Source organism: Hydra viridissima, unplaced genomic scaffold, assembly GCF_058129835.1.
Source record: "Hydra viridissima isolate aposymbiotic clone 2 unplaced genomic scaffold, HvirCarnegie_v1 scaffold_1, whole genome shotgun sequence".
In the NCBI taxonomy this organism is placed as follows: domain Eukaryota; kingdom Metazoa; phylum Cnidaria; class Hydrozoa; order Anthoathecata; family Hydridae; genus Hydra; species Hydra viridissima.
Window position 1 is genome coordinate 12,863,178 of NW_028324300.1, and position 23,297 is coordinate 12,886,474.

At 30.3% G+C, this 23,297-nt stretch overlaps 2 protein-coding genes across 3 annotated transcripts; one reads left to right on the plus strand and one right to left on the minus strand.

Annotated features, from left to right (window-relative positions):
• Window positions 1-6,890: 6,890 nt before the first annotated feature.
• LOC145187475 (cyclin-dependent kinases regulatory subunit-like) lies at window positions 6,891-9,287 on the plus strand. Its single transcript, XM_090074570.1, has 3 exons — window positions 6,891-7,050; window positions 7,981-8,108; window positions 8,207-9,287. The coding sequence occupies exons 1-3, from the start codon at window positions 6,989-6,991 to the stop codon at window positions 8,245-8,247; spliced, it is 231 nt and encodes a 76-aa protein (XP_089930696.1). The 5' UTR covers window positions 6,891-6,988; the 3' UTR covers window positions 8,248-9,287.
• Window positions 9,288-18,950: 9,663 nt separating this feature from the next.
• On the minus strand, window positions 18,951-23,065 carry LOC145187917 (uncharacterized). Of its 2 annotated transcripts, none has more exons than XM_080064438.2 (12): window positions 22,956-23,065; window positions 22,792-22,857; window positions 22,402-22,476; window positions 22,223-22,254; window positions 22,064-22,115; window positions 20,717-20,887; window positions 20,474-20,601; window positions 20,339-20,397; window positions 20,114-20,238; window positions 19,912-19,971; window positions 19,539-19,688; window positions 18,951-19,327 (listed from the first exon to the last, which is right to left on the minus strand). In XM_080064438.2, exons 2-12 carry the CDS (start codon window positions 22,840-22,842, stop codon window positions 19,163-19,165), a joined length of 1,068 nt encoding a protein of 355 aa, XP_079920564.2. In that variant the 5' UTR covers window positions 22,843-22,857; window positions 22,956-23,065; the 3' UTR covers window positions 18,951-19,162. The 2 variants fall into 2 exon arrangements, with proteins under 2 accessions (XP_079920564.2, XP_079920563.2); XM_080064437.2 differs by having other exon boundaries at window positions 20,717-20,974.
• Between the last annotated feature and the right edge of the window lie 232 nt (window positions 23,066-23,297).

Genomic DNA, 23,297 nt, shown 5'->3' on the forward strand with positions numbered 1-23,297 from the left:
TTTTTCTTTTAGATTTCTTTATGATTGTTTTTACTGATAATCGAAATGGTAAAATCTAAAACATTTAAAGTCTAAAACGGAGCATTAGTCATTTAAAGACTGCTTATAATAGTTATGGAGGCGGGACGGTTTTTTTTATTAATTTCTTATTTAAGAAAACGTTTTTCAAGACGTGATTGCTTGTGCAGGTCAAGGTTCCCACATCTGTTTTAAATTATGGAGGAAAAAACATTTTGTTTAAGCGCCAATTAATTTTTCTTTTTGTCTTTCAGATGAAATTATGTCTATAATTCTAGTGTAGGCGAATTAAATCACTTAAGTTAAAAATTGTCCTTTTTTCGTTAATATTACCGGATTGTATCTAACTTTTCTCAATACAGGTGTGTAATGACAAAAGTTAGATACCATCCATGGCGCCTAAGTCTTTTGTGTTTGTTAACCTACGAGTGTTCTCTTCCAAGCTCAGTTAATAACTCATGTGGTTTTTTGTTTTCTATTTAAGTTAGCATTTCTGACTTATCCGTTTTAGTCCGTAAACTCTGGAAGTTTAAAATAGTTACTTTTGTTGCCAGGCAACGTCATTCCTTTTAACTTTTTTACATTTTTAAAAAGTGGCTAAAACATTTTGTAAAATATATTTTTTAGTAATTCAAAACAAAAAAGGATTTTTTTTTTCATAAATTACGACTAAGTTATGACTAGAATTACTCTTTGTAATAAAAATCTCCGTTTACTATTTTTTGCTTACAAAGGAATATTTCCATCTCAGAAACGAAAGCTATTTGTCTTTGTCTAATTGCCATTAAAACGTTTGTTTGAACGTTGTATACTATCTGTAAAGGAAATTCATTTCAAGGTTGTTATAGCAGCTGGAATGTACTGTTTTTTTGGAAATTTCAGAAAGTGTTGTAAATAATCTTCTCAGCGTCTTTCACCAGTTTCAGTCATTAATTTCTTTATATGCTAGAGCTTGATAAATTGTCTTGTAATGTTTTTATTTCTTGCTTGACAGCTTAAAGTTAAGGAGTTAACAAATAATGATTGTGCAGAATAAATATGGTTTTAGAGATATATAGTTTTCTGATGCTTAAAATTCCCTAGGAAGTCAAATTGAGAGTAAGGTTCTGCTAATGTAAGAAGCCAACTATGAAAACCAGAGCAAACTTATTGCGTTGAAATTGAGAGGTGCACATCTTGTAGATGATACAGACTGTTCAACAAGCATAAACTCCCTGAAACAAAATCGTGTTCTTAGTTCTGACCTGCTGATTCTAAAACTGAAATCAAAGAAAGAAGAAGCGTCGGAGAAAAAGGTTATAAAGATTCGAAGAAAAAATAATAAAAATGTCAGCAATCGAGCACTGATTAACCATTAACAACACAAGAAAACATGGAATACAATTGTAATGTCTACTAGGCATTCAATAGTCCATAGTGATGTCTAAGAAACAAAAAGTACTACTAGGCTCTTAACTTTCTTTTGTAGCTGCAATCAGTTTCCCGACGTTAAAGCCAATAGCAATCTCCCAGCATGGTTTGATCAAATCAGCCTTGATATCTAGTTTCCTTGACCAATATGTAATGATATAATCGTCACTTATTACATCTAGTTTTAGAGGGAGAACGTTCAAATGTCAGTGCAGGAAATGCATCTTGAGTAATATTCTGTAACCCGTTCTTCTAAAGGCTTGAATAATTCGTAAAATTATATCAACGCTTCGATCAGATTGATGATTCCAAAGAAAATTTTCAATGACAAAAAAAAACCATGCTTGCATCTGAAGTTGCTTAAAAGTTTGGCAAAAAGTGCTGCCGCGTTCTACTTCATGTATTTGAAGGCCAATGAACGCACCAACTCTGAGTTTTGCGTCGGTCAAAATTGCTCCTAACCTCTAGAGATTGAAAAACCTCGCCCTCTAGACTCAAAAGCATTTAAAAAGTTCTTCATTAATTCCAGTTTAATGTGAAGAGGTTACAGATAAATCATTAGTGCATCCACAAGGTTGATGTTGTTCATTATGCTTGCCTACAACAAACTTAGATTGAGAGGCCTTTCGTTTACTTCATAGTGAGCTTTATTATTATGACCGTCCCAAATGCAAAAGAAGCACATGTACTTAGCATAACCTATCTGCATCCCCAAATGAAGTGCAACTACTCTAAGTTCTCTATAAATATTTTAGCCATGTACGCTGTAATTTTTTTACTTTTAATATTGCTTTCATGGATTCATACGTCTTTTTCATTTCTACAACATACGCAATCAGAGTACATGGTTTTAAATTATCATCATAAAGAAGACAGCTCTAAGGTATCTCTTACAAATATCTCAATAGAGTCTCCAATCATCTGTTAAATGCTTAAAGCTATTTGACAGATGATTGGAAACTCAAGAAGCCAACTCGTGAAACAGACCATTAGCATCTATGGAGAAACATATATTGTCTTTCTATGTATATGATGTCGACAATATTGTAGACCTTGTTCTGAAATGACTTATATTGGTTCTATGCAGTAGAAGATTCCACTGCTGAAGGCGAAACCTCTGCTTTTTCTTTGAATAGTTGAAGATCTCTAACAAGGTCGTTAAGATTGACATATGTTAAAAAGTGTGGCTTATTCTTGTCCAATCCTTAAACTATTATTATTAGCCTCCAAGATAAGATTGGAATTTTTCTTTGAACTAAATAAAAGACACACCTATCCAAAAATGGTCCCAACCTCAATTTTGAAGACCAAAAAAACGACTGATGGGGCATTAATCTTCAATGTCTCAGATATCACCAGATGAAAAAATTAAAATCTAATCTCTATAGCCAAAGGAGTAAAACACATTTAAAGTTTATAGCATTTTGCGCAACTCATCGCACTTGGAGCCCCGTCGTAAATCTATTTTGTTTTTTTTTCACCTTTGGGTTATGGAGTTTTTAAAAAATATCAAAAACTCTTCACATATATGTGTTGGCTATAACCTGACAAAAAATCAGCTCTTTAACACTTGTGGTTTGTGTACAGGGACCTAAAGTATAGGGTATGGCACTAAAAGCCTCTTTAAAAAGAGAAAACTCCTAAAATCGACTAAAATCCTAAAAATCCTCTTTAAATTTTAGTTGTTAAACCCACAGGTTTGCTTTGTTGTTTTTGTTTTAAATGAGTGAACAAATATTGGATATAATAAAAACTTTTTTTCATATTGTTAAAATTACTTTAGAATCGTAAATTCAAAATTAATTGGAATTTATAAAATAATTTCAAAGTTAATTCTAGAATCAAGTTTTTTTTTATCTAAATCAAATATGTATAACCTTGTTGTGGTTTTTTTCTTGTATTTAAGTATCTCCTAAAATCTTTCATTGTTTTGGCCAAGTTTTTTTCGACTATTTAAAAATGTGTAAACAAATGTTTCTTATTTCTGGTAAAAGCATCAAAGTAATTACATTTAAGCAGTCAACAGTCTAAACAACTAAAAAGATTTTTTATCAACACAAGCTTGTACTGAATTTTTTTTTCAAAGATCAGCTTTTTAAGCACTGAAATGCCATATAAAAAAAAATCATCAAGATTTTCGGCAATCTGTAAGCTTCTTTTGTTTTTCAAAATGTGACAGGCATATTTCTGATTTCAACAAGAAAAGAATACTAGGTATTTTTTCTGGAAATTCCATTGATTTTAAGGATGATAGAGTTCCATTGGGGATATGCAATTCCTGCAGAGCAATGGTACAAAAGCATGGCAAAGGAGATAGAAACTTGCCTCTTCTCAAGCTTCATGACTTTAACAAGTGATTATTAGACCACAGACCAGAGGATTTGATTCTTGTAATTGTTTAATTTGCCAGGTTGGCCAACTAAAAGGACATTCTACAAAGCTCACTTTTTCAACCGATCAAGATTTGAAAGAATCATCAAATAGCTTTGATAAACTATGCTCAAACTGTCTCATTGCAGTCAAAAGAGGAATAACACATAATTGTTCACAAGCCACCATGTTTGAAAATTTTTTAAAAAATGGTAGCAACTGAATCCAGAACTACTGAAAAAATTGCGTCCTCTGTAGTAACTGAAAATGCATCTTCTCAACAGGGCACTATTAGGTTGAGCAGAGAAAGAGGTAGAGCTTTAACAATCACTCCAGGTCCCTCCAGAGCTCAGTGCAAATCAAGAACTTCTCTAAATACTTTGGACATGATTCAAGTTCAAATCAATACTGGTCTTTCAAATAAAAAGATGCAAGAACTGGCTGTAACATTAAACAAGACTACAAATTCAAAAATTGTTGAAACAAAATTTAGGGAAAATTTTACAATGGCTGGTCGAAAAGTTGAAAGTTTATTCAAACTTTCCCAAATCTCACTTACAAAGCCATCAACAAAAACTGATTAATTGGTAAAGGTTGTTCACTGCAAGAGTTTAGGGGATTTTTATAACACAATTCTCAGAGTTAGAGGAATCACTTCAACGCCTCTCATCAAACTAGGTATTGATGGTGGAGGATCTTTCCTCAAGTTCAGCTTGAGTGTTATCTCCAATGGTGGATGTCAAAATGCCAAAACAAGTTCAGCCTTAAATGACAAAAGCTTACTGACTATAGAACATGGGAAAGAAAGAAGTGCCAAGCGTCAGCTACTTGTTGCTGTTTCTGAAAATGTTTCAGAAACTTTTGAAACTTATGTCAAAAAAATTTTAAGTTGATTTGGGAAAATTGATGTGCCTTTCTTTATTGCATGTGACATGAAGTCAGCCAATATCATCTGTGGCATTCAGTCTCACTCAAGCAAACACCCTTGCTGTTGGTGTGATATTAAATCTAGTGACCTCAAAGAACAGGGAACTCCAAGAAACTTCAAATCCATTAGGATGCAATACAAAGCATTCATTGAGAAAGAGAATGGAAAAATGTGTGTAAAGGATTTTCATAATGTTGTTCATAACCAATTGTTTGACCAAGAAGATCTTAAACAAGTTATTGAGTTTATTCCCCCAATGGAACTTCACCTTCTCCTTGGAAATGTAAATCATCTTTACAAATCAATCCTATAGATATGGCCTGAAGGCAAAGAGTGGCCATTACTTCTCAAATTGAAATAACAACCTCATCATGGTGGAGAGTCTGTTGGGAATGATTGTCATAAGCTTTTGAAGAATACAGATGCTTTGCAAAGAATTATTGAAAGAGAAAAGGCAGACCATATGCTTGGTTTTGTGAAAACATTCTAACATTTTAAGAGTGTTGTTAGTTCCTGCTTTGGAAGGACATTAAATACTGAATATGTTCAACATATCAAAGACTTTACGAACACATATCTTCAACTCCCAGTTTCAGTCACCCCAAAAGCCCATGCAGTGTTCTACCATGTTCCTATATTTATTTCTTTAAAGGGTGCAGCATTGGGCATTTTTAGTGAGCAATCAACAGAAGCCTTACATTCAATCTTCAGTGCTCAATGGGCTAGGTACAAAAGAAACCCTGATCACCCTGGTTATGAAGACCAGTTACTGAAATGTGTTGTTGACTATAATAGCAAGCATCTTTGAATTAGATTTTTTAAATAATAATTTTTTTTTAAACAGTTAAACAGTGATTTCTAGAATTTTGTACTTGTCTAAAATTTTTATTTATATTATACACTGCATCAATTTATTTATATTTTCATAAAATATCATGAGTTTACAAAAAATTAATCAGAAGTATATATCTTATTTTGCAAGCACTAAATAAAAAAATCTCAACAGCAATTTGAAGAAAAAGTAATGAACATCACAACACCACCATAAAGTAATTTTTTTTTAAAGGAAATCATTTCATGTCTGTATGTGTTTTTACAATGGGAGATAAAGTTTAAATGGGATTTTCATGTTTGATATCTTGTTAAAACCTATTTCAGTAAAGATATATTTCTTTTTTAAATTAAAAAAAGTTGCCATTATTGTGTGTATTTCCAATATTTGTTCACTCATTTTAAACAAAAACAACAAAGCAAACCTGTGGGTTTAACAACTAAAATTTAAAGAGGATTTTATGTGTTTTAAATTCAGAATAATTAGAAAAAATGCCTCTAACTGTCTTTTCTTCCCCATATTTTATACAAACTTGGACAAAAATAGCACTCTTTTTGCAAACAAAGCACACACAAATGTGAAGTCTAACAACCATAGAATCCCATATCCACTAGTGACATGATGTTGTTACTAAATTAGTTACTTGATGTAACTTTGAATCTTTAAAAAGCATAAAAACCACAAAAAGCTGCTATATTTTGGCCGTTTTTTCAAAGGCGAGATTCCTACTTTAAGAGCTATATCTTTGCACAGATAAAAGATATCTTGCTTCTATTTCTTTTGCCCCATCGGTCGTTTTTTTTGTCTTCAAAATTGAGGTTGGGACCATTTTTGGATAGTTGTGAAGAGTGTTCAAAGAAAAATTCCAATACAATTCAGCATACAATTCTCAATACTTTTTTCACCAGCCGGAGAAATACTTTGTTGAAAACTTTTAAGTCTAGGGATTTTTTTGCTTCCAATTTAAACACCTTTCTTTTCCTTATCTGTTCACGTTCTTTATGAAATTCAAATAAGAAATCCTACCAACCTACTTTAGAGTTTAAAAACAAAAATTTCTCCCTGAACTTGTCAGATTTTTTGGTTTGCAGAAATGTTTACTTTGTGGAATATATATGCAAACAATATTTAAAAAAGAGGGTCAATGAAATGGTACTGAGATTTGTGTTGTTCTGTTCCGCATGATGTCTAAAGATGGGTTATAAAATGTTTTAAAAAGTCTCATTTCACCAGACAAAAACTCTAGTTAACATTGGGCGCTAACTTAACCCGAGCCAATCAACAGCTTTAGTATAGGATATTTGGCCAATCACTTTTGCACTTAAGTGATTGATGCGACTTTTGAATTCGTCATTTTTATAAACGAAGGATATTTATCTGTCTCATCACTGCAAAGTCCCCGTGAAATTTAAAAGATTTGGCAAACAAAAATGACGACTCATAATAACATATACTATTCTGATAGATACACTGATGAAGAAAATGAATACAGGTAGTTAATAATTTTTCACACAAAAGTTTTTTTGCTTGTTGGTTTTAATCTCTAAGCTGCCAGAAAAACAAATAATAGTCTTTTGTATAAGCAATTTTACGTTAAAGGTAGTTTACTTGAAGCATTAATGTTCCTCTTTGCTATCTATAAATAATAAAAGTTACTCTTTGCTATCTGCACTCTTTACGGAAAATTGAACTATTATTACTTATATTGTATTAGTATTTAAGTAAGATACTTTGTTTGGGTATTTTACCTTGAACAGCTGAGTTACTTTTAATTTAAACTGAAGTACCACTTTAGATAAGTTAATGTTTTTTTCCCCTATCCAGAATTTGTGCACAGTATGTAATATTTAAGCTGGTTTGTGTTATACTTGATTAAGAAAATAGCTACACAGTATCTTATCATAAGTTATAATCGATTTGTAACTAGTTTTCTCAAAATTTTATTTTCTCCTTAAAGTTTTATGACTATTGTCTAAAAAGAATGATTTAAAGCTGACCTTTAACTAATATGTGTTTTCAAAATTATTTAACAGAATATTACCCTTTTAATTATGGTAAAAACTAAACTTGTAATAAAACTGATTATAAAACTAAATATAAAAACTCAGTAAAAATAAGTAAAAAGACAGTATTTACAAAAAGTTATGTTACCAACATTTTTTAAACATGTATAACTTTAAATATATGTTTACATAACATTCCTGGAATTAAGTGGTAAATTAATGAATTAGATTACCACTAAATTTTTGTGTTGTCTAAACTTATTTTTGAAATCCTGCTTTTGGTTTTTAAATGATGGATTTCAGTTAACCACCAATTCTTATTATTGTTATACATGGTATGATAACATTCTTGGAAATGGTTACTAATACCCAGTACGTCATTAAAACCTTGCTTCTTTAAAATCAAATAATGTATTTAGACATGTTATTATTCCTAAAGAACTTGCAAAAAAAATTCCAAAGGATCGCTATTTAACAGAAGAAGAATGGCGGTCACTTGGCATCCAACAATCACAAGGTTGGGTTCATTATATGCATCATAAACCAGGTAAGCTTTTTACTTTTTGTAACTTCTAATATTTGATTTAAAACTAAACTTGCTATAATTTTTACTACTTATTTGTCTTACTCTTCTTGTTTTTTTAGAGCCCCATGTCTTAATGTTTAAACGACCAAAATGTCAATAGTGTAAATAGCTAAAAATCCTTACGAAACTAATAAAATAAGCCAATCACAAAAAAGATTTTTAGGTTCTGTATGGAATTTATATCTGCATAAAAGGACAGATCAACTTATTTGACATGAAGTGAAGTCTGCCGGTTTAACAGAAAAGATAATGTAAATGTGTTTTTATAGTGTTTGTGATTTTCAGAGCTTTTATTTTTTAATATTTTGATGGTTTGTCAATAATGCATGAAGTTTTGGCTAATTGACATTTTAAGTGATGAAGTGTCTCTTGTTTTTATTTACATGAAACAAATATCTTTATTGGTTGTAAACTTAATGTTTAAAACCTAGCTAAAAATTAATCTGTGTAAAAGCTTTCTTATACCATTTTTTAAAATAAAATAGTTGATCTCAGCTTGTGATTAACGCTTTAAACATCAAAAATATGCTGAAGTTTTCAGCATATGTTTTATCTTTAAACAAGGATTTTATTTGAGAAAATGTTTTGATACAAAAGTAACATCTTTTATATCCAGCATGTTTTTAATTGTGCATGCACCTTTTTTGTAAAGGTGTCTGGGAATAACCACATTTTAATATTTGATGTAATGTATATACTATGTGTTGTATTTCAATACTTTTAGTATTTGCTATGTTATAATAGGATGTTATAATTTTAGTCTATTTACCATACTGTAAGTTTTATTGTCTTTTTGCAGTGAATTTCTACTTTTTAACAGCATTAGCTTTAGCTTCACTTTCAGTGTTGTGGATTTTTACATAGCTCAATAAGAATCTATTAGAACGAAATACTTAAAAAAAAAAAAAAGGTTTGTTTCTGCAAAGTACTTTTTTCTTGTTACTGAACTAACAGATTTGTGAGTTACTAAAATTTATTGCAAGATTATGATCCTTTATTTATACTTCTACGTGTTTAAATAAAACTAAATCATTTCAAGATCAACGTTTGCTACACAGAAAATATTAGCTTAAAAAAATGCGTAGTAACTTGTTTGTTTCACTAAACCTCCGTCCTTTCTAGAAAATAAAGATCTTTGAATGAAAATGGAGTTATATATCTAAAGATGGATAGATCAAAATATTACAATGTTACGAAATCAAGCTTCTCAAGAAACTCTACCACTTAAAGTGAGAGTTCAACATTTAACTAAGCTTTATCTGAAATCCTCACTCTGCATTAGTAATAAAGCCAAGTAGCGATTAAGGTGGTACATCCCCATTAATTTTGAAATTTTTTAGAAAAAATCAATTTTTTGAAAATTGGTTTTTTAAATTCAAAATTTTTCATAGAACAATATTACTAATTTTTTTTTAATAAATAAATAAATAAATAAATAAGTGTGTACAATTATGCGTTTTGTGGCCATAGTAAATTGAGAAGTCCGTAACAACGCCATAGCAACGCATTTTAAAACAAAAAATGTAAACTTGCTCAAGCTTATAAACATCAATAACTCTTATCTACTGCAGCTTGTTCATTTTGTGCTTCATGTTTGTTTTAAAAGCTATAGCTTGAACTACTAATGCGAACATGTATCAAATGTATCGTGCTTGCATGCTGTTTTAATTTGTTAATGTTCTTATAAATAAATAGCTAAATAAGATATGGGACGTTCTATTGCTCGAACTAAAAAAAGAAAGTTTTCTTGTAATCAACACCTAAAATCTTCAAAGTTTATTCACCTTGATACATCAATTTCTGATCCAAGTTTATCAGCAAGCTCCAAAAAAATAGTAAACACTGAAATATCTGGAAGTCAAAAAAATTACATCATTATAAACTTTAATATTTTAAAACTAATGGTTAGTGAGTTTAAATGCCCCGAATGTGGAAATGAAGTTTGTTTAGAAAATGATTTAAAAAGCAAGAAAGGTTTTTGTTTTTATTTAACTTTACAGTGCCTTTGTTGCCAATTTAGCAAAGGATGGCACACGTCTCAGTTTTCTACTAAAAAATCTAAAAGTACTCCAGGTGTTCCTACTGCATCAGTAAATTTTCAAATCGTTACTGCTTTTCGTGAAATTGGTAAAGGTTATCAATCTATATGCAAATTTGCTGCAGTAATGAACATGCCATCTCCTATGAATTTTAAAAACTATAGTGTAATAAATAACAATTTGTTAAATATTTATAATGGAGTAGCTTCTGCAAGTATGTCAAGCGCAGCCAATGAAACCAAAGATATTATTTCTAAATCATCTTATGCCTATATTTACAGATTTGATAAATGAAACATTATTATCAAAATGTTTGCACGGACAAACTCAAAATAACAATGAAAGTCTGAATGCCTTAATATGGAAAAGATGTCCTAAAGATTTTTTTATTGGTAAAAAAGTTCTTGAGATTAGTATGAACTAAGCTATTATAGCATTTAATGATGGAAGCACAGCAGTTGAAAAAGTAATTAGTGCTGGAGGTATCGAACCAAGTATATTTATGCAGGAAGGACTTCGTAAATTGGACTGCAACCGAATTAAAAAAATAAATCACAAATCAAGTGCTAAAGGTAAAATAAGGAGAAAACAGCTTAGAGCCATCAAAAAAGGTTACATAGATATTGAAAAAGAACTGGAAAAGGACCCACAATATAATAGTGGAGGTTTTTAATTGGGCTCGTGCTTCTTTTCCTAATATAACGAACTTTTATTTTGTTTTTTGTGTTTTTCTCAAAATGTCATTTTTACCAAATACCTAAATTATAAAACGCAATATTTTCAGTTTGGGACCATATGCTGACTTGAAATTTTCAGGGTGTTTTTGTTATAAATTGACTTAGGTAATGAACCAAAACTACAAATAAATATGATGTATAAGTATGTTTAAAATCTTTTTTTCTTGTTTTTTTGTTAAAAATTTTCTTAAATAAAAAGAAAATTATTTTTAAAATGTTCTATGCATCTTTAATGCATGATTTTGGTTCATAACCTCTTCGTACCTTTTAGGAACATAGTGTGAAAATTTCAGAGTTAAAAGATATATAGAACTGGAGTTATCTTGTTTTAAATTACACCCATATTTTGGCAATTCGTATGGAATAAGTGAGGCAAAAGTTGGGCAATCGAGATTTCTTATTTAAAAAAAAAAAAGTCAACATACTTGTTTTAACTTGTGTATTGTAGTTTTAATTTTGTATTGATTATTTTAAGGAAATTTTTTAGAATGGGGGTGTACCACCTTAAGAGTAACGAGCTTGCTAATAGAGTATTATGAGCAAGAAAAATGCGGTTGGTGAATTCAATCGTGACGGAATCACCGATTTGAGCTTATTTTCCACATTTACACTACCGGCAATTAATTTGAGACCAGTGATGAGAAAACAGTAATTCTAGTAAAAATCAATTAAATCTATCAGTTATATTATCGTTTATGTTTTTTTCGATCTCAGTGAATAAAGAAACTACAAATTAGTTCATGAAATATACTTTATTTAGTTTTCTTCACAAATATTTTTAAACAAATAGAAAACTTAACAAACATGAAAAAGTTAAATTATAAGGTCTTTATTATTTCGCACAAGTTTCAAACTTTGCGTTCATCAAAATAACCACCACGTTTCTTCATTACTGCTTCACATATTGTTGGCATACGAAAGATTTATTTGTTTAAAGTTTCCATGGTTACAGCTTTCCAATCCTTTTGCAGTAACTCCCATAAATGTTCCTCAGATTTTAATTGGAATTTCTTCACATACCGGTCAATTTCATCCCAAAGAAGTTTAATGGGATTGAGGTCTGGTGATTGCCCCGGCCACTCCATAAAAGTAAGGGTTTTTTCTTGTACTAGTTGATTCAGATAATTTGTACAAAATTTAGATTTGTGCTTTGAGTCATTATCTTGCATAAAAACAGGCTGGCGTCGAACTACCATTCGATGAGCAGATGGAATGGCATGATTCTCCAAAATTTCTCTGTATTGCTCCTTTTTCATAATTCCACGAACTCTGATCAAATCTCCTATTTTGTGACCTACAAAACAACCCCATACCATTATTGAACCTCCTCCATGGTTAACAGTAGGCACAATGCACTGCGGAATGTTACGTTCATTCTGGTGCCGGCGTACAAATATTCTTCTCTTGTTGCTTAATAATTCAAACTTGGACTCATCGCTCCATACTACTGCTTTCCATTGACTTATTATCCGGTTGGCATGTTTGCGAGCCCATTGTAGTCGTTTTACCTTATTTGCTTTCCTTAGCAACGGTTTTTTGGCAGCTACGCGCCCTCAAAGTCCAGCTTTCATCAATCGGTTTCTTATTGTCCCGATACAAACAAGTTTTTCAGCAGTTTCATGGTATTCTCTCACTATTTGTGGAGCTGTTAATTTTCTGTTTGACATAGATAATCTCGTAATACGACGATCACCATGTTCATCTATCTTTCTAGGCTGTCCAGGTCACGGTAAGTCACAATATTGACCAATTTCCTTCAAACGCTTGATTTTATTGTGAACTCCTGTCGTTGATTTTTTTATTCTTTTTGTAATTTTTCTTTCTGAAACACCTTCTTCATCAAGTAAAACAATGCGAACTCTCTGTTCAAAGCTTAATTCTCGAACTGGAGCCATTTTAGTACAACAAAATAGAAACTAAAAAAAAATAAACAGCTCAAACCATACAATATTTGTATATTCATTTGAAAGTCATAATATACTATATTGGATCTACATAAAGTATCTACAAGAAGCTACCAATGAGAAAAATTATATTTTCAATATCAATTACAAGTCATTAATCAAAATTAAGTAACAGTTAAAAATAATACTTGTATTGTCTTTTATGCTGGAAGAACTTAGCACATACACTTTTGTATACTTTTGTACATAAGAAAATTTTTGGGTGCAAAAATGCCCATATCCTATTCTATCCACATATTTATTGTGCTCTATTTATTTTTGATCCAAAAATAAAGAAGTGCAATTTTTTATAATCAGATATATTTATTTTTGAAATGTAAATACCGTTTTTAACCACTGGTCTCAAATTAATTGCCGGTAGTGTATGTTATAAAAATAAAAAAACTGTAATGTGCATATTGTTATTCTATATTCATATAGAATAACAATATGCCTATTACAGTTTTTTAATTTTTATAACATAAATGTGGAAAATAAGCTCAAATCGGTGATTCCGTCACGATGGAATTCATGGGTTGATACTAATGAACAAGAAATATTTGCGTAGAACATTACACCGCTCGTGTGTAGGTGAGTGGCTAACTGATGGGCTTGAGCTCCAGTGAGAACTCAATTTGTTGTTCACTGCCATTCCAGATTTATCAAAAATCTTAAGACAGTATCATTGGCCATCTACTGTGAAAAACAGGACCAATTTCTCGCAACGCTATTCTCTAGCAGAACCCCAGTTTTAACAGATGTTATGCACTGTACTGATCAGTGCTAAGATTTTTAATGTTATCAGGACTCAAATAGATAAGTGTTTGTGTGTGTGTGTGTGTGTGTATATACATATATATATATACACATATGTATATATATATATAAATGCATACATACATACATATATATATATATATATATATATATATATATATATATATATATATATATATATATATATATATATATATATATATGTTAAATATGTATGTTAAATATTGAATATATAACTAATATAATTAGCATTTATATATTTGACTAAGAAATTCATGCAAAAAAATTTACTTTAAGTGAATTTTTCGTCTTCAAGCTGGTAAAACTGTAAGTCTTAAAATAAGATAAAGCAAAAATTTTAGAGTAATTAATAAATGAGAATGTTAATTTTACTTTTTCTGACTGCGGTGCTTTTGTTTGGTGCTTTATACGTTTCAAGCACACAAAAAAGTATATTTTAATGGGTAAATGTAGCTAAAAAACATGGAGAAAAAAATTTCAAATTTAAATTTATTCTCATGTTTTAAATACTAATTTTCATATTTTCCGAGTAATTTTGAAGTTTCAAATAGAATTGCGTAATTTCGAAATTTTTCATTCTTTTTTTTAAGTCCAAATGTTATTTCAAAACTGCTTGTTACACTACTCTGATTTTGATAACTTCATGTAACGTCCGTTCATCAACATTAACATAATTATAACCACAAAATTAAAACCATTTCGTCCCACTTCGAAATTTAAACTCATTTCGAGGATTTTTATTGGAGATCCAGCTTTATTGCTTCTTTATTGTAAATAACTGAATTCTATCTATAAATGTTACGAATTATCTAAATATAACAATTTTTATTAGAAAATTCTTCAGAATCTCGTTTTGATTGGATAAAAGTTGTTTTATTATTGTAGTTTATTTGGCAAAAGTTAACTTAAATGGTCTGCAACTCCTAGAAGAGCACGTAATGGGATTTCTCCAAATAATCGTCTTGCCAGAACTATCTACATTATCTATTTATAAATGTATTTGAGCGATAGTTATCTAAAAAAAATGCTTCAGTCGAAAACTGTTACATCTTGAAATAGCTACTTACATTCAGCTTGTCCCGATGTGTTATCACGGCCCATTTTGTGACAATGCGAATACCTTCAAGACAATTTAGAGGAAAGGAGGAAATCACATTTTCTAATAACTCTTGAAGAGGTATCTCTACAAATGATTCAGTGACATATTTTTAAATTAACATTTTTTTCATGCAAAAGTAAATTAGTTTTATATGGAGAATACAAATCACAATTATGATCGTTTCAACTTTGACGTATTAAATTCTACTGTTTGTTTGGCATCAACAACAACTGCCTAAGCTTCATCTGCAGTTAAAGATGTGTATCTTTTCTTGTGACAATACCTTTCAACTGTTTCGCAGATTTTAGCTGACGCTTTTCTCTCAACTTCGTTTCAGCTGGAAATAACAGTTCGATACTTGATCTTTCCTTCCCTAAATCCTCAGTTTTTCTACGTTTAGATTGGGCACTGCTATCCCAAAACTCTTTTACAGGTCTTCTAACATTAATACTTTGTTTTTCAATTTTCTTTCTAACAACAAACAAAGACTTTTAAGTAAAAACTAAATATCCTATCTTGATACAAAGCGTATCAAGATAGGATATTTAGTTTTTACTTAAAAGTCTTTGTTTCTTCCTGCTAAATTCCAATTTTCTTTTCTAGACAAGTGATAGCGAAAATAAACGTCGATAGTAATTGTCTATAAGCATCCGATAAATTATCTTTCATACGTAGAACATTCTTAACTTTAGTGACCCAATATTCATATTTTTCATTGTTATCTGCTGAGCTACACTCTCTATAATATTCTACCAGCTGCCAACAAGATTTACCAACATTTTCAGATGACGAAATTAAAAGCCCTTACAAAATTTTTACCACACATTTTTTTCTGAACACTTAATGTCATATCTTGAACCAAAATTTTTGCAAAATTATAATTTTTACTATTTCTTTTTGATAAAAAAAAAAAAAAAAAAAAAAAAAGGAACCAAAAAAACATACTTTTCAATATTAACTTTTTTTGTCCACCATTTTTTTTTGCATATAAATTAATATCAAAGATTCTGTCAGGCTGTTACGATAAACCTACTCCCATTCAATTTTTTTAAATTCACATGGGCAGCCGACCCATGTAATCGTTAAACCGAAAAAAATGACTAATTCAACAAAGAATTGAAAACTAAAAGTTTCGGCGAAAATCGTGCATTAAAGCAATACTGTCACTCAATATAAATTATTTTAAAAAATATTTCGCTGTTAAAACAATAAATTATCAAGAAATATGATTTATAATCAAAATAATCAACTATGAGCGTCTACTTTAAAGCTTTCAATTAAAATAAATGATCTTCATTTTTTTTAATAGTTCGTCAGACATTTCCTCTGCATAGCCGACAAATTACTATGCAAAAAAATAAAATCCCAAATCATTCTTGCGTATTTTTTATTTCAAAAAATGTTGTGTTAATATATATGCGGGAAATGTGTATAGTTTTTTTTCTGTTATTGTTTCAAACTCATTAAACACTGATATTTAATGAAATAAAATGGTGAAAGCGATTTTGAAAACGACCTTTATGGTTATTAGAAACACTTTAAAATGGTTCTGTTCCCCGAAATTGTATTTAGCTCTAACCTCATGACCCGAGAAAATCCTTTTGGTTGTTCAAGGAGTATACCTTTTAGTTTACAAAAATGTAAGCTTTGAAATAAGTCATTAAAGTATGCCTGAGAAATTAACATTCAAAATTTCTCTAAAAATAAGGTTTTTTTTATTGCCCAAATGACAACTCAGTTTCGCATTTTTTCAGCACATTTATTGATTCTTTTTTTAAGTATATCAAAGACATTCTTTATTAATTTTTTAAGATATTTTAACATTTCTTATAACAGGTATTTGATAAACATCAATTTATGACAAAAATTCTTTTTAATTTTAAAAGATTAGAACCATCACATTTTGAGAGGCTAGTAGCAATAACTTTACTGTTAAAACTCTTTATTTAATAACAAAAACCATAATTGACATATGATCAAATTAAGTGGAGAATTTATATCTGTTTGGCGTTGAAGTCTGCCAAACAGTGTTTTAGTCTTGTTCTGAAATTAGTTCAAAATTGGAAGTTTAACCATGTTTTCAAAATCTTTTGCTGTTTTGATATTTTTTCCGGCAGTGATATATTGATTGTAAGCTTTTTTGATTGTTCTTGGGACCCTGTTTGATGCAGATCTCTGGAACTGATGATTCACCAACACACCATTGTTGCTCATCTGCATCCACAAGATCCATCAAAATTTTGACCTTGGCATAAGTTTCAGGCAAATCCTTGCTAATTGCAACCATCAGCTGTTGGATGACACTGGAAGCTTTAGAACTGTTTTGATGAAGAAGGTTTTTTGAGAAAGATGATATTACTGATTCAGAAATGTCTGAGTTATGATTCCTAAGCTCACCTTCAAAAATCCTCCATACCCATTAATGACCATTTTGGTAATGTGATCCGAAAGAATGTCTCTTTTACTCAGCATTTTCTCATAGACCTCTCTGATATTTTTGCAATAAAAAACTGTTTTCAAAGACTTAGCAACTTTCTCTAAGTCACACATCATAGATGTGTTTTCAAAATCATTAAGGTATTCTTCGGTTAATTTTTGTAATTTTTTGCGGAAACTTGGTTCAACTAGTTTTTTGCTACTATTGTTATTTAAAGTGGATACCAGCTCATACATTTTGTTGTTAGACAAACCAGTATTGACTTGAGCTTGCATTACATAACTGAAGCGGTACTGAGAACATGTTCGGCAATAGCTTTATAAGCCACCTGGTTTTCTGATGCTAACTCAAATAGATTTTGCTGAAGTGTTGATTTTTTCCAGGAATGAAGCCTGCACTTACAAACACTAGTCAGACGGCTTGAACGTTTCTCTATCTTTAGCAGTTCTTTTTTTATCTGAGTTGCTTGTTGCAGCCTTTGGATGAACAGCTTTTATTTTAACTCTTGCAACGCCGCAAATTAAACAATCAAAAATGGTAGTTGCCTGTGTTTCTTTGGACAGTGTAGTAGACACAAAACCAAAAAGCTCTGGCATTGGAGCAGAATACCCATCACCTAGCCTTCTGATGGATGATCTGGAACTTTCACAAACAATTTTTGGGACACGGGCATCTTCAAAATCAATTTTTTTTTTTCTCAAAACTTCTAATAGTCTTTGCTTAGCAAATTCAGTTAATTTACTTTGAGCATTTTTAAAACAAATAAAGTAGATAACTTTTCGCTTTTCTCCATGGTTTTTTGTTAGAGGCATTTCAATCAATGATACTTTTTGTTCAAAACTCATAACTATATACTTTAAATGCAAAGTACTCTTATTATGTAGTTATTCCTTTAAATTTACTGCCAGATTGGTTAGATATTTCCCCTAATTCTTTAATACAAATTATAATAATATCAGGTTTAATATCCAGCGCAATAAACTTCAAAAGAATATATAATGTAAGCATTGCATGCTGTAAAAATAACTGAGTTGTTATTTATGTCATTAAAACCTTTTCTTTGGTGAAGTTTAAAATACAAATTTCTCTGTCATACTTTAATACCTGATTTCAAGGTTTACATTTTTGAAAACTATAAGGTGAACTTTTTCACCCACCTAAAAGATTTTCCCGGGTCATGTTAGGGCTAAGTGCATTTCTGGGGAACAGTGATGACCAAAATAGTTTAAACTAATTTTTTAAAACAACTGTAATGGTTAATCAATTTAATTGATGGCAGTTAAAACTGCATAATACCAGTAATAACTTTGTTCATTACATTTTTAATTCGATTGACTATTAATCGAATCGCGCGATTGCCCGCTGTTAAATTTCGATCACTCATGATTTAAATATTCAATAAAAACGGAAAAAGTTTTAAGTCACCCCAAACCACTGTTGCGCGTAAACTTCATTTGCTAAATAAAACATTGTTTCTGCCAAATTGTACATACGGCTGAAGCTTAAAGAGAACACAAAGTTTGCCTGATTCAGTTTTTTTTGAGTAACATTTCCTATCAGATCATTAATTTTGCAGAACCCGTCTCTTTTCTTGTGACAATGGCCAGCAACTGTTTAGCTGGCGTTCTTCTCTTAACTTCATTTTAATCAAAAGAGCAGTTAATTTTACTTTCCTCCTTAAAATTTTCACAATCATAGTTTTGTTAGCATAAGCAGATTAAGCCAAATTCCCTTAATAAAACGAAGCATCGTTAAAGGTCTATTTGTTAAATATAGAAACTGAAACATAAGTAACAATTCATCTAGGCTCTTTTTTCCACAAGTTTTCTTTTTTTTTTTTTTAAAAAAAAAAACAAACTCTTTTTAAAGTCGAACGTTAAAAGTGGAGAGCTTTTAGCGTGAAGAGCATTTTTTTGCGACAAGGCTCGCAGTAAAAAGTATGGTAAAACAAGTCACATATAATTAGGAGCCTTCAATTCTCACGTTCGATATTTCAATGACGGAAGGTTCTCCGTCGGTCGTCTCAACCTCGCTCATTATATCTTGTTTTACATCCACATGTTTTGCTTTAAACTCATCAGTTTTTCCTTTGTTTAATTCTGTACCACAATCCGAGGAACGCATTCCCTAAATTATCACAAACGTTTCATAAACCTATTTTATTCAACTGTTTTTGTTATATAAAACTATGACATGCCAATACAAAGATAACAATAATCGAATACTTACGTATAAAACATAATCAATAAGAACTACAATAAGGCTTGGTGTAAAATCTAATATAAAAATCAAATATTTACGCTTGAGAATATACAATTAAAAATAGTTTCTGACCAACCTGGTAATATCCAGTACGATAACCACTCATATACCAAGACATAAGCATTCCAGCAAGTGCCTCTTCGTCTCCAGCTCGCACTGCATCGGGTACCAAGGGGGGACTAGGAAACGGCGGCAAATTTGCAGGTGGTGGTGGTATAGAACCATTCTACCATTACAAAACTATATTTTTAATGAACTTAATAGTTTTCCAAATCAATGGAAGATAGAGGAGGGAGGGAGCAAAGGGGAGGGAGGGAGCAAAGGGGAGGGGAGAGAAAAAGAAAAACTCACTTCAGATTGGTAGTTAAATATTTTTCTTTTGAAGTTTCGTTCTTAAAATATTTTACTTAACCACAACAAATTTAAACGAACAGAAGTTTTAAACTTACGTATAACGAGGAAAAATTATTTGAAGTGGTTTGCGTTAAGAAGGAAGGAAACATTGGCGGCTGAAAAAGAGAAAAGATAATTTACATATCTACATGCACATTAAACTTAAGTTGTTTTTTTTTAATACACATGCTACACTCATTTACTTTTAAAGGTTGTGCAAATTTTAATTAGGATAATTTATAGTTTAATTAAACTCACGTCGAATCCCTTCGGTACTTCAGGAAATTCTAATTCGTCAGATGGAAGCACTGGTCTATTGTTATACAAATAATTTCCAGGACGTATCACTTTCCTCAGGTCAGACCAACACTTATTATGAGAAGCTAAATAAAATCCACTTTCTATTTAAGATTTAAATAAAAACTGATATATCTTTTATTCTAGCTATAACCCTTTCATAAATGCGTTGAACTTTACAACTACCTCTGTACATGCGTTGAACTTTAGACGGTGAAAATAAGGAAGATATTGCAACTTCAGCACTGCAAAAAACAAAAAAAAAAAACACAGAAACTTTGTAAAGAAACGAGAAAGAAGTTTAAATAATCAATTGCTTACGTTTTATGATCAAAGGTGAAGGTGACTTTACATTGTGTTGAAGAGATAAATTCATTGACGACAGCTTGCTTGAAAAAATCATCTTCTTCACGAATAAAGCAGATGTCAGATACTCTCCACTGCTTATTCTTTCAGAAAGATATTAACAATGAAAATAAAAGAATTTCTAATCTTTTTTTTGGGTTTATAAACAGATTTTTCCCCAAAAATTTGTAAATGAAAAAATTTGAAGAAAAATCTAACCGAATATTTTTCAGTGTATTGATTAGCTAATTCTTCGACAATCGAATCTTCTTGGCTTTCAAAACTAGTTTCTGCTTTTTTGTTGTCTTTGCTCTCTATAGTAAGCAACTCATCCAAATCTACCTTCTCTTTGTTACCGTAATAATCGTATTGTACATCAGCAACACAAGCCTCAATATCAATAGACAAAATGGTAGCTTCGTAGTAAAGCCCATCCTCAGAGTAGGGGGATAGACACTTTGAGCCGACCTTCCAAGTCTTATGAAGTAAAAAATAAATACCTACCGAACTAAGACAACGACCTGTTTAACTGGGAAATTAATACAATTCCTAAATCCTAAATTTTAAAAAGCCTAATTACCTTAGTAAATTTAAAATTTTTAAAGCTCAACTACCAATTAAAAGAAAAAAAAAGAAAGGTAAAATAATGTCTAATAAAAAAAGGTGCTTTCATCCGAGTCGGATAAGCCATTAAGTTTTGCCCGGTAAAACATACGTACTGGAAACTAACATTTAATGTATATAAGTTGATATGCATATCTGCATAAAATAGTAAAGCAATTTGATAATACACTGTGGAAGAATCTTCGTTGCTTACTATGTAAACAAATCAATAGACCATAATAATGTTAATTTCATTAAGTCATATTAACAAAATATTTTTGGAGCATCGATAACTTGCAAACAAGAATAAATCTAATTTGAACAAGATTAATCCCCGTGAGATGTCTGGCACTATTGTGGAGGTAGGTGGATTGGATGAGACCCTCCACCAAGTTGGCTTCATTTCTGTCAAGCTAGTCTTTTTTTTCAAACAAAAAAAAAAATTTATGATGACTGGCAATTTTTTAAAAATAATATTGTTCTCCCAATCTCCTAATTATTTCTTGATATCATTTCATTTAGAAAAATAGTCAGAAATCAACAGAAATCAAAATTACCTAAAAAAAATGCTTGATTTCCATTTAATATAAAAAAGTTGTTCACAACTCCAACCAATTGGTGGAACGTCATTTGCTGTTCAACCCAACTATCACTTTTTAGAATTATTTAAAAAATCGACTAAATGTTAAAAGATTATTTGCATGTTCTATTTAAAATAATTTCATGGTTAAAAATAGTTTTTTTTTTTTTTGCATTTCTTATCTATACTTAAATTTAATTTGTTTATAAGCAATATATGCTGCATATAAATTTGCAATCAAGTTCACCCAATATAGAAAAAGATGATGAGTTTGATGATTGTTCAAAAGAGGATGAGTTTGATGATTGGTCAAAACTTATTGGTTTATCCTAAAAAGGGAACAAATACACAGGAAATTAAAAATGAGGTTTTTGTAAAAATACTTTTTTATTCTTTCTATTGTTAGGACCCCTATTTCTTCTTTTCCTTTGTGATCTAAAACAAAACATTTTTTAATCAATCCAAAAAAAAAAAAAAAAAGTAAAGGTAAAAAAAAACAAAAAAAACAAGCAACATCATCAGCAAAATGGCAGTGAACATACTTAGATTGAGGTACTTTGGATTGAGAATCACTCTGAAATAGTAAGTATTAACAATAGGTAATAAATTAAAATTTACACAAAAGATTGTAAACAATAACAATTAGCCTTTTCAAATGTATTGAAAAAAAATGTAGTTTAGCTAAATCACACATTAAAAACGTTAAAAAAAAAAAAAAAACCCTTATGCTTGCAACTGCTTTGTCATATGCTTTAATCAAAACACTATCATCCCAAACATCTTCATCATCTCCACACTAAAAATGTGAGGTCAGTTAATAACCCTTTACTGCAGCCAGTTAACAACTGGAAACTCAAAATAAACTTTATAGACAAATTAAAAAAAAGCTGTTATTCTCTGAAAATCATAAAAATGAATGAGAAAGCAGAAATCTTAATGAACAATTAGAAAATTGTTTATTGAGATAGATGTAATGTTACACATTGCAACTAATAACAAATAACACTTGTTTGTATTGATAACAAAATAATAAGTTTCTTAATAAATACAAAAAAAAAAAAAAAAAAAAAAAAAAAAAAAAAGACTAAATGAACTACCAAAATGCACTTACAAGAGGTATATTTGATCTTCTCCAAACAACACCAGATTCCCTCTCAACCATGTTTAATGTTTAGAACTAATCATTTTATCAAAATAAGAAATCAAAACTAAAAAGAAGCTTATCAAATACCAATAAATTTAAAACAAATATGATTGAGAATAACAATCTTTTACTTGTAATGTTGTTACCAAGTAGTAGTACCCCTCCTCCTCCCCTTCCCCATAAGCATTATTTTAGTTTATAAGCAAGGGTGCCTAAATAATAAAGTACTAATCTGCGCATACTAGTGTCTTCATTCCATTTTCATATTCATCCCAAGCCTATTTTTGTACTAAGCATTGCCTGTATTTGTTTACTTTTAATCAAAAAAACTTGAAGCCAGAAGCTGCTAACTTATAAACAATCATCATCTTGATTATCTTAAGGAATCAACTCAACTAGATATGCTTTTAACAATAATTAAACTTTTAAACTGGATCACAATTATCCAAGTCCAGTATTTTGATGAATTTTAT

Coding starts and splice junctions, on each gene's coding strand:
- LOC145187475 (XM_090074570.1), top strand. CDS start 6,989: ATGACGACTCATAATAACATATACTATTCTGATAGATACACTGATGAA. Junction 7,051..7,980: donor GATGAAGAAAATGAATACAG/GTAGTTAATAAT, acceptor TAATGTATTTAG/ACATGTTATTATTCCTAAAG. Junction 8,109..8,206: donor TTATATGCATCATAAACCAG/GTAAGCTTTTTA, acceptor TTGTTTTTTTAG/AGCCCCATGTCTTAATGTTT.
- LOC145187917 (XM_080064437.2), bottom strand. CDS start 22,842: ATGGTTGAGAGGGAATCTGGTGTTGTTTGGAGAAGATCAAATATACCT. Junction 22,477..22,791: donor GAAGATCAAATATACCTCTT/GTAAGTGCATTT, acceptor TCACATTTTTAG/TGTGGAGATGATGAAGATGT. Junction 22,255..22,401: donor AAGCAGTTGCAAGCATAAGG/GTTTTTTTTTTT, acceptor TTACTATTTCAG/AGTGATTCTCAATCCAAAGT.